Source organism: Macrobrachium nipponense, chromosome 41, assembly GCF_015104395.2.
Source record: "Macrobrachium nipponense isolate FS-2020 chromosome 41, ASM1510439v2, whole genome shotgun sequence".
In the NCBI taxonomy this organism is placed as follows: Eukaryota; Metazoa; Arthropoda; class Malacostraca; order Decapoda; family Palaemonidae; genus Macrobrachium; species Macrobrachium nipponense.
The window spans coordinates 38,969,948-38,982,291 of NC_061102.1; the positions used below are offsets into that span (position 1 = coordinate 38,969,948).

The window sequence follows — 12,344 nt, forward strand, 5'->3', positions numbered from 1 at the left end:
ATCAGGGATCAATTATAATTGTGAAAGGCCTCTAATAGGTGTAAAATAATGAGTCACTGATTGTAAAGCTTAACACATGCAAACTTAAAATATCTAGATTTTTTAAACGTAAAGGATATTTCCGAAAAGGGTGTTATCATATTTTACATACTGCAAAAAAACTACTTGAGAGAAATGCCACCTTGTGATAACTCATACTTTCTATGGTGACGCAGTCTTTCTGATCTTTCAAATAAAAGCAACAGAACATAAAACTGAACTTTTAACCCAGTATAAAAACATTTTCATCTCTAAAGTACTTTTAGGTCTTTTAGCTTAAATATCTGCATAGCGTGTGACTGCTTCCTTGTCAAAGAACAGCTTAATCATACAATACAAATACACAATGTACTCTGGTTACTTTCCTTAAGAACGCGTAATATTGCAGATACTGTATTGTCTTCTCTTCTGTATATGCAAGCGTTGTAATTCCGGAAAAATTATATTAATGGTGACTTACTATGAAGGAAGACATGAGGCTGGCAAATGTCATGTAAGTCTTACTTATGAAACAAAATAACTGAATGGTGGAACTCAGTCCAATAAACTTATCTTTATACGATAATATGGCTATGTCTCCTATTCCTCTCAATGATCCACTGACTTGCAGCGCCTTGAACTGCCAACTGTCCATCATTAATGGAGTTCTCGTGGACTGCTCAAATAACCACCCCTTTTTATTCATTCGATATGTGATTAAACATGAATAAAGAATGTACTACATCATTTCTTCGGGAACAATTCGTTATCTAGTCTACAGTTCCTTGCTGAAAAATACTTCATGTACAACTTTGAAAAGACTTTCCAGAACGAAGAATTACCTTGCTCCTATCCACTAGCGCCAGCCATTTCAGATCCGTGTCGCTGGAAATCCCGCCATGCACAACCAAGACCTTATTGTCGATTATGGTAGCGAGAGGGAGCCAACGGTACACCTCTTCCAGCAAGCGAAGGATCCGAGGTCCGTGTGGGGCCTGCACGTGGAGAATTTCAGCGTTTTATTATTAATATTTGTTCAGACTTGCAAACATTCACAAGAAACAAGCCTGAAAGGCTATTAACTTGCAAAACAAGTATCCACAACACAGAAAAAGAGGTAAGATACGAGTCAATGTCGTTAATTTAGGAGATCCTTAGAAAAAATCAAACTGAAATACAGAATTGAAGTTAATTTGGTATAGTATTTACCGAATGTTTATACCGAGGAAAAAGTATATTATCTGAAATACAAAACAGACATTGAGAATAAATAACATTAAAATACATACACACAAGCATTACCATAGACTAGATATGCACAGACATGTCCATTACATATATACACTCACTGACTGACTTGCATACAACCGGCGAATAATGAATGCACTTTCACGTTTGTACTACCATGCATCTTTTGAACACAAACAGACTGTGTAAATATGACAAGGGCAGCTTCAGATCCAATGGAAACATTTGTTTTCATTTTGGGTCATGCGGAAATTGCTATTAATTTGACAGCACGTTATTCCTCATATAAACTTGTACTCGAAATTCATCAGTATACAGTCGCATGCCAGACATCTATAATCATGTATATACATACACATACACACAGATTTAAAATTGGTGTCTAAGTACATTGCTTATCTTCTTCTACATCAATTACACCTAATTTTTGAACAATTTTCTTATAAAAGTAATGTACAACTATATATTTTGAGATTGTCCCTATGGCTTCCAGATTAGTTCTAAAAGTTCCAGGGACTTTTCACTTTTTCCTTTATTCTTGCAGCGCATATTTTCATCTTTTATTCGCTAAGACCTTTCAAATATGGGGAGAGACCATCTAAAACGATAACAATTATATACCTATCTTTGTCATTTTCTTCTGTTCCCTTTAAAAAGAAAATACTCAATTAGTTATAAACATCATAAAAGGGAACGTCCCATTCTTTTCTTACTGATACTCTACGACTTCCATTCACAGGGTAATATTCGTCACTCCGTGTGTGTGTGTGTGTGTGTGTGTGTGTGTGTTTGAAAAACTGATTTTATTCTATTTGTGTTCATAATTAATTTCATAATCCTACCGACTCCACTTTGAGAAAGCCATGCAATACTGCGGTAATGGAATAAGCTCTTTATATTACTTTTCTCATTTTATACTCCAAGGTGATGCATATTTATCGTCAACGCTGATTCCATAATAATTTCCATTATTTTTGCTGTAGTCAGTGAAATGGCAATCCTTTCATTCAATTCAAATCTTTGATTAATTCTGGTATGAAAAAAGTGACATCCATCTTCTGTAATTTTACAAAAGGAAGGGTAAAGACTCTTTGTAGTTACAAGTTAATTATACGGCTCAGATGTTTCCTGACCAAGGCAGATATTCACAATTGTGAGTGATAAAATGTTTATCATTTAAACCAACAGGTAGTTTAATTTCATAACATTTCAAATTCATTCACAAATAATCTTGGGAGTTCTACTCCTTCGACTACAGAGCGTCTTTTAATAAGAGTTATATATTCTACTTGATTTTTGGGTTAAGTTACCCTTTGTGGATGAACGAAAACGACCCAGTTCAGCATGTAGTCCCCTATCATACGTACCTTGTATTTTCTGCTGATCTCCTTGCAGAATCCATATCTGAAGTAAAAAATATCTGAAGCGGTTAATAAGGTCATCAAGGAAAAATATTAATCACGTTTGTTTATACAAAAAGTTATTTGAACTAATATTCTTCAGCTTAAGCTATAGACTTTTAAATCAAAATCTTATTTTATATATTCGAAAATCATCGAAGCCTCTGTACAAACTTTCTCTAAACTTCCTTCTTGGCCTCAATATCAAAATCCCTTTCAAAGTAGATTCCTTATCAAAATGCTTTAGGACTCATCTAGTTGAAATCCCATTCAATTCCAGAGAGCCAATGCAACTACTTTCAATATCAAATAGAAAAATTCTCTCTCTCTCTCTCTCTCTCTCTCTCTCTCTCTCTCTCTCTCTCTCACCTGGCATTCATTACCATATCCTCGTGGTTGCCTCGGTTGAGATACACCTCGGCAGGGAAGACAATAACAAGCGCCAACAGTAACAACATCACTTCGATCGATTTCCGGCCGCGATCTACGAAGTCTCCGTTGAACACATAAGGGTTGTCTGTCGAAGGCAGGCCATTCTGGGGGAGAGAGGAATGGAACGGATGCAAAAGGTGATCATCATAATGATAAATCCTCATATAAAAAAACAATCATATGATCAAAAGAATGAATACATTATACATCACAGTTGACAAGAAATGTTAGATCTTTATTCATTACTGAATATCAAACGCTATTACATCCATCGATTTTTTTTCAAACCCATTCACTGTTTTTATATTACGGAAATCGACTTTCCTCTATCGACCACAGCAAAGACAGGGTACTTGGGAGGCAGGGAATATGGTTCAATGAGTGTTTCCAAACATTTTTTTCTTCACCTAAAATATACTTTAGCATACAGTGTAATGTTTGACAACCCGTCCGTATTTTAATACCTACTAACATATGGAACTGCAATCTGCACCTTAGGATTGGTAGTAGGCAGCATTATATTCAGTATTTTAGGAACAGCAGCCTAGTATATGTAATTAAATTCAGTACAGTATTTTACAATTAGTACTAGATGGGATTATACTGTCTGCTCCTGGAATCAAGATTTACGAAGCTAGTTACTAGGGACTGCATATCATCACGAGACAGGTAAGGTAAGGATAGTACATCGTAAAGTTTGCCAACAAGTGTGGTGATTTACTGAAGACAGTTACCAGGTGGCACGTACTCAAGTGGTCAAGTGGTGTCATCACAATTGCGGCTGGAAGTTTATTCACTAATAAACCCACTGATAAGGCCATCATGATCATCTGGCATGATTATGGTATAAACAACATATTCCCAGTTTTCCTTGAAAGCGTATTTAAAGAAACGATCCTTTCCAGTGCTGTAGAAGTAATATTTTTTTTTTTTAACAAAGATCTCTTGCTGACGCATAGTCTGATAACGACCCTCCCGCAGAGCACTGTTCGTGGACTTATAAGTGTCTTCAAGGTACCTCAGAATCACATTCTATGCCCATTTCATATTTGACATATTTATCGCCTTTCAACATGACTAGAAACTTCGGTGGCAAACATCTGTTACGTAAAAGCAGCTACATCTTCTTATATCATAAAATTGAATCGAGTAACTAAGGCACCTGAATACAAAATGAGAATTTACACAAACATTCATTTTCATTGACTCAATCGAACAGGACATTTATAGATCCTAAGATCTGCTGCTTCCACCTGATATCGTTCCTGGTCAAGAAGAATAACAGATAATGATCTTGAAGTGAAAGGCGGAGCGGATAACAAAACGTCGTTTAGAAATGTTCAAATCCAATGTTAATTGTGAATTCCATCCAACTTCTACGTTTGTGACCCTACCAAAACTTTATGGAATCACTTGTAATAAAGGAGAAACAGAGAGCTACCTTTCATAGTATCATTGATAAAAAAAAATGAATCCTCTTCAATCAAGAGTTAAAATGATCTGCAATGGATCGAGATTCGACTATCTTGTGTTATTTGAGGATTTTCAATTTCCCATATAAAAACCTTTTCATCTTAATGCGCAAGCACTCAACAAACAAATTAAATGCACATCGGTCACAAACCGTTAAAGCTCACATGTGCGGGGGCAAAAAAGTGGAGCCAAAAAACTGAAGACATGATTTCCTCCAAAATGATGCCAATGAAGGACCAGACTGTTATGTAAAGAGCGACAGCATCAAGGAGGGAACACTCAACTTCCTTAGTTAGGACAACTTCATTAACAATATTATCTTGGGATTAAAATGTGGGTTCATTCCCACGCAATCCCAATCTCTCTTCATGTTAACTCGAATTTAGGTTAGGCCCATCTGCAGAATCTTGCAATAAGGAAACAGCAATGGCATCGGATTTCGATAAAAAATAATTGGACTTTCCTCTCCTCTTGAGGATAAAAGATTTTCACTAAACATTACGAGTACAAATAAGATTTAAGAAAAAAATTTAACGTGTATACACACACGTTAACGATAATAATTAAATAATTAAATAACTATAATAATTAAAATTAGAGCACGAACAGACTGGAATTTCCAACAGTTGTGAGTGTTATGGAAAAGCTTCGAGATATCGGCGAATACTTTGGGTAGTTGAATGACACAAAGCATACAAAGTCTCATCAGCGAGGGCGCAGGTGCGCAAGTTGACCCGGCTGGTCGAGAAGTCCTGTGATCGTGACGTCAGAAAAATGCAACGTGTGTCTGTCCGTGCGCCGAATAGGGCGTGTTCGTGGACTTTTCTAGAACAATTTAGTGTGTTCGTGTGTGCGAACACTAGAACTTCTCAAAGTGTAATATAAGGTACCATGAGCGGAAAGTGACTATTCTAGAAAGATAGGTCACACGAAGTGAAATGAGGTCCGGAAGGAAAGGGCAGAAGATCCATTAAAAAGGTAAAAGACTTTGTTAAACTGTAAAACATTTGCAGGTGCCCTGAGAGAAGCCGAAGTGCTGTGAAAAAAACATTTTGCATTTTCATTTTCTGTGTAACTATTTTTATTTCATTTCTGATAATTTTGATTTCTTTTACAGATGGATTCGAATGTCACTTCATAAAATGAATTCTCTGACTGACAATTTATTTCTTAGTTTTTGGGAAATAGAAATAGTGATTGAACCGATGTGTCTCTATGATCATAATATGGAGAGATTGGATTTCATGTTTTTGGGGATTTCCAATTAATTTTCCTGTTTTTCATGTTTGTTCTTTTGGGTAAATAGACCATTTTTGTATCTCAGAGTTTGGTTTTAGCCTAGATCTAATAACTTGATTTAGTTACAGAGTTGCCAGCGGTCGTGGAAGTTCAAGGAAGGTTACGTTAGGTAGGTTACGTTGCCAGGTTGTGATTTTTCTCCTTTTATTTGACAGGGCCAATTAGACCCTTGTAACAGGTGGTGGCAGTTTGAAAAGGCAATCAGGTCTATGGATAACGTTTCTGGAGAGACTAGTGAGGTACTTAGGAGTTTGGAAAAGGGATTATAGTCAGTCATTGGCATTTGGTCACTGAGATTTGTTTTGGGCAGGAGTCAGCAAATCTGTTCACCAAGAACAGATTTGAATCCATGGTAGCGGTGTTTGAAAGGGTGTGTTAATATGACGTGTGTTATAAATATAGTGTGGTTACCGTTATCCGGTCGCCTGCATACCCGATATTTTTGTGGAAATTGGGGGACACTGGATGTATTCTTGTATAGACCTTGTGCAGGGATTTTTGCAGGTTCCCCTTAGTGAAAATAGTCGGGAATTTACCACATTCTCATTGCCCAAGGGGCATTTCGAGTGTACACAGATGCTTTTTGGTTTATCAGGTTGTCCTATGACTTTTACGAGGTTGGTGAACACAGTTTTGCATGGACTATTAGGCAAGAATACCTTTGTGTAAATGGATGATATATTGATTGCAACAGATTAGACTGAGCATCACATGGAAGTGCTTATGGAAGTCCAAGGGAGACTAAGGTTAGCAGGTTTGAAAATTAAGTTAGCCAAGTGTGACTTCTTGAAGAGGCAGAGTGCATATTTATGTCATGTCATATCTAAAGAGGGAGTTAGAGTAAATGATGATAAAGTGAAAGTAATTGCAGATTTTCTTGTCCCTAAGACAAAGAAAGAAGTTAGGTCATTCTTAGGAATGGCATGATTCTTCAGACAGTTTGTGAAAGGTTTTTCTACCTTGGAAGCTCCTTTAACAGATGTGTTGCAGGAGGATATTCAACTTTCTTCGTAGCTTTTCAGAAAGTTAATGATGCATTAATGAATCCCCCAGTTCTAAAATTTCCGGATTTCAGTGAACCTTTCACACTAGTGAGTGATGCCAGTCAGGAGGGTATAGGTGCTTGCTTTATGCAGAAATTTGATATAATAACCAACAGGTTATTATATGCAGATTTGATATAATAACCAACAGGTTATTATATCAGGAAATTTAAGATAAAGGGTAGCAATGAAAAGTTAATGGCTACTGTAGATAAGGAAGCTTTTGCAGTAGTATCAAGCTTGGTTCATTTCAAGATGTTGTTAATGGGGAATAAAGTAGAAGTTTTTACCACAAGCCATTATTAGATCTTTTTAATAAGCCAGATCTGTCGCCTAAAAGAAATCAATAGTTCCTCACAATTAGAGATTCCGATGCAAAGCTCAAATACATAAGAGGCCAGACATAATGAGGTAGAGGATGCCCTTAGTAGAAGTTTTTATGAGAGAAGGATTTCAAGTTGGGGTAGTTACTGGTGATTCTATACAGCGGGATATCAGTATCATAGAGCAAAGGCAAGACGAGGATCAAATTTTGGCTGACGCAAAAGCATTCTTTAGAGGTGAATTAGTCAGGAAAATTTATAAGTAGCCTTTTCCAGGTTTGGAATTAGAGGGGAATCTGTTGGTTAGGAAAATTAAATATAAATTAAGGATCAGTGAAAGTAAAGGGGCTATGACACAGATCATGATTCCGAAAGTCCTAATTCCAGTGGTCTTAGATGTTTGCAAGTTTGGTAGTCAAGATTTGGGGGTGGAATAATGAGATGCGTAACAAATATATTTGGAAGAATATGTGGGCAGATGTGGACAATTTTGTAATAAAGCGTACAGTGTACAATGCTTGCCAACCTGCACGGGTAACTTCTTACAAATCAGGGTCATATCTGATACCAAATAGACTTTTTCAGAGGGTACACATGGATGTTTTGGGGAATTTCTGTGAATCAGGGTATGGCCACAGGTACTTGGTGATGGTAATAGATGAACTGACGAGGGTATTGGAAATTTTCCCACTAAAGCATAAAACAGCAAAAGTGGCGGCTATGGCATTCTTCAATGGTTTTATATGTAGATAAGGAGCAGAAGTTATGGGAATATAGAAGGTAACAATCCTTCCATACAGACCGGAAGCTAATGGCCTATGTGAACCAGCAAACAGGAAAGTGGTCGAGGCTCTCCAGATAACTATTGGCAGTAACGATAGCAACTGGGATAGGTATATAGATACAGTTCGGCATAACATTAACAATATGGTCAGTAACTATTAAAATGTCTCCATTCAAAGCATTATTTGGTTGCCAAGCGTGAGGCACATTTGATTTGTTGCCTATACCTTCTCGTGGGGAGGATACAATTAAGTCATTAATCTTTACAAATGGAGGATGGAATGTGGAAGGCAGAGACATGTAGAGTTTTATGTTTTTGTTACTCAGTCTTAATTAACACTATTTTTTTCTTCTTTTTCCTCTTGTACTATTTTTCTTATTACGCAACCGCAGCAATTCAGCATAAATATCTGGGATAATTGTTGTAATAGTGAAATAATTTGGGTGAAACAATGTGGGAAGATACTGCGGAGTTGAGAGATATTAAGGGAGTTTCTGGGGGGTAATATAGGTTGATATCCTTTGGTGTTACATAATGAATATTATGGTGTTACTAGGTGATGAGGATAAAAGTTGTGGCTTTATTTGATTATTTGGTGGTGATGATTTTTGGTGGTGATTTGGGGTTTTATGAACCAATTGGGTGGTCATTATGGTATTATGGTTTTTGCATAATTTATTTGGATGACGTGTTATCTTTAGAGGTGTTGTAGAATTTGTTTTGGGATACATAACATATATGTAAATGTAGGTCAAACTTTATATTTGCTGGAAATTAGTTGTATAAACATTACAGGGTTTGGTGTACTAATTAGATAAGGGGTTAATTGTTGAGTTGTCAGTTAGTAATAAAAGCTTTTTCCAGTACTTTTTTTAAAGGGTCAGTGGATAGAGACCATGTTTATTTTAATGAGGAATTTCCGTTTTTAGTAACTGACTATGAGGTTGGGTGTGTGTTAGTTCATGACAGACACTTGTGTGAAAGTAGGATTTTCTTTCTAAAATACATAGACTTGCACAGACTTGTAAGGGTGTCAGTTAAAATTACTTCATGACGAAACACGGACACACGAAGACTTATGAGAATTCCCAAGTGGTGACAGCGAAAAATAACTTAAGGATCTAATACGCCAGATGTATGGTCTTCACCATGAGCGACGAGGTCACAGATTACTACTACTACAGGGACCGAAAATCTTTGATGACTCGTGTGCAGTCATCTCAGGATGATTTCTGGAGGTAACCAGGGATCTACGATACTCCTACGAGGCAGGTGCAGGAAGCAATTGCATGGGAATCGCGGAATTTTCAAGTTCAGAAACATAGGAGGCAGTTACGGTTCCTCCATTGGAAGATGATGAACCTACAATTCATCAACAAGGTTGTTTATGATATACTTACATGGGAACCACAAGGTGGCAAAAGCTCTGCCTACACTGGAAACCATTACGGTTCCTCCGCTAGCAAAGAATGAAAAAGACGATTTTTGTCATTGCAGAACGTTAAACAATTCCAGTGATCGCCATTATAGTGACGATAATGATGGCCACTATGTGTGTAGCTGGGACAGTCAAATAAGGATCTTGGCTACGGGGTAGGGACACCAGCGTCAGAAGTTGCCTTGAATCATGTGGCAGGATAAATTATGGGGGAACTTGGGACTAGGACTAGTGTCAGACTAGCGTGTCAGGTGACACGACTGGGGTGATGGCCGAGCAGTGTTACCTGCACACTAAATATAACGATAATTAAACTAGGGCGCAAAGAACTTTGTTGCAAACAGATTGGAGTGTGCAACAGCACAGTCACGAGTGTTACGGAAAGAAATCAGTGAATATTTTGGGTAGTTGAACGAGCAAAGAATACGTAAGCATAACATTATCAAGTCTCATCGGCAAGGGTGCAGGTGAGCAAGTTGACCTGGCTGGTCGAGAAGTCATGTGATCGAGACGTCAGAAAAATGCTGTCTTATGTGTCTGTCTGTGTGCCCAATAGGCTTTTCTAGAACAATTCAGTGTGTTCGTGTGTGCGAACACTAGAGCTTCTCAAAGCGTAATATAAGGTACCGTGAGCGGAAAGCAGCTATTCTAGAAAGATAGATCACACGAAGTGAAACAAGGTTTGGAAGGAAAGGGCAGAAGATCCGTCAAAAAGGTAAAAAACTTTGTTAAACCATTAACATTTGTAGGTGCCCTGAGAGCAGCCGAAGTGCAGTGAAGAAACATTTTACATTTTCCTTTTATGTGTAACCATTTATTACTTCATTTCTGATAATTGTGGTTTCTTTTACAGATGGATTCGAATATCACTACATAAAATGACTGACAAGGCTTTCCTTAGTTTTTGGGAAATAGAAATAGCTATTGAACTGATGTGTCTTTAATAAAGAGGTATTGTGTAATATTTTTGAGATGCTGATCATGGGGAGAGATTGGGTTTCATGTTTTTGGGATTTGCAATTCATTTTCCTTGTTTTTCATGTTAGTTCTTTTGGGGAAATAAAGACCTTTTTTGCATCTCAGAGTTTGGTTTTAGCCTAGATCTAATAACTGATCTAATAACTTGATTTAGCTAAAGAGTTGCCAGTGGTCGTGTTCGCTCAAGGTAGGTTACGCTGCCAGGTTGCAATTAGGCCCTTGCAACACACACACACACATACACACACACACACACACACACACACACATATATATATATCTATATATATATAGATATTATTAATATATATATAATATATTAGATATATAGATATATATATCATATATATATATATATATAGATATATATATATATATATATATATATTAGATATATATAATATATATATATATATATATATACACATAATGGTTTAAAAGTATTCGGCCGTGACTTATCAACCATAAAAAAACAGGAACAAAATGTACCTACAAAGACATACGACAGTTGAGATAGAAGCGATATGCGTATATTTGCTAACTGAACTCACCAGAACTAAAGTTATTATCGCATTTTTTCTTAGAGGCATAAGAAACATTTATTTTATTTATCATATTTAGCAAAAGCTGATATATACCTCTCCTTACCCTGCTTATATTTTCAAAACAACGGTATACTATACTCAAGCATTAGGAAACAATACTAGAATTTCTACAATTTTATGCTCGGCTAACAATTACAATAAAGAAAAAGTAAGACATAATTGGAAATTATTATTATCATATATATTTGCGACCAGGTAAACACAACATACGAAGGTTACTTAAGCAGGTTCTTTTTATAGTGGTGAATTCCACTCACACTTAAAAGTTGTTCACAATTTTCGTCTCCTTAATTGAAAATATTACCCAGCGCTTCCAACAATTTCATAGAAAATGTAGCACCATAACATTAATATAAATATATGAACAGCTGAATAAACAAAATTACCTTATATAAAATCGTGAGGAGGTCGTCCAGCTTGCCATGCAAATCACCGATGACTGTGATCTGGCCTGCAATGGCCGTGGATGCATGCGTGATCGTTGATCTCTGGCGTAGGACACGAACGCCTTCCCTCAGAATCATGTAGACGTAGCTGACGTGGAGGGGTTGCTGTTGGAAGGACGAACAAATACAATGTTTTTGTTCATTTCTACACTTCTTAAATCGACCGTCTTATATTAATTAAGTTATATCAGGTCATTGCAAAACACTTTAGAGCGTATTGGATGATATCCAGGTATTTAAAAAAAATACATGGTCATGACTTAATTAATTTTCAACATAAAGTCGATAACTTATCAATATTTATAATGTAGCAACCGCGAGAAAATGCCCTAAAATCTAAAGCCTAGGAAACCGAGAAACCTAATTCCTAGCTATAATCAAACAATATCAGGCGTCTTTTATCAGACTGTTTCTATGTAGGATGAACCTATTATTTCAGATGACTCCACATTCCGGTGGTAGATTAATTCCATCTATCTAAACGGGAGAGTAAAAGTTATCTCATATCAACCTAACGGCCAGAGATTAAATAGAGAATCTTTACTTGAAAAAAAAATGAGTTTGCCCTGTAAGAGGAAAATGTTGTCCATTTGTTGTTACTTGATTTTGGTTATTTTAAGAGCACATTTATATATATATACGTTATAATATATAATTATATAGATATATATATATATATATATATATATATATATATATATATATATATATATATGTATATATATATATAGCTATATATATATTATATATATATATACTATATATATATATATCTATATATATAAATATTATATATTATATAACTATTAATATATAAATATATTATAATATATATATATATATATATAATATATACA

The 12,344-nt window shown here is 36.0% G+C and overlaps 1 protein-coding gene across 3 annotated transcripts in view; it reads right to left on the bottom strand.

Moving 5' to 3' along the window:
* The window catches only part of LOC135212712 (serine/threonine-protein phosphatase with EF-hands 2-like), a 535,058-nt gene that overhangs the window by 20,938 nt on the left and 501,776 nt on the right, over nt 1-12,344 (bottom strand). For all 3 annotated transcript variants that reach the window (XM_064246402.1, XM_064246403.1, XM_064246404.1), the window contains 4 exons: nt 11,428-11,592; nt 3,036-3,202; nt 2,634-2,670; nt 861-1,013 (listed from right to left, as the gene is read on the bottom strand). In XM_064246402.1, coding sequence (XP_064102472.1) covers nt 861-1,013; nt 2,634-2,670; nt 3,036-3,202; nt 11,428-11,592 — 522 coding nt within the window. The remainder of the gene's footprint in view (nt 1-860; nt 1,014-2,633; nt 2,671-3,035; nt 3,203-11,427; nt 11,593-12,344) is intronic.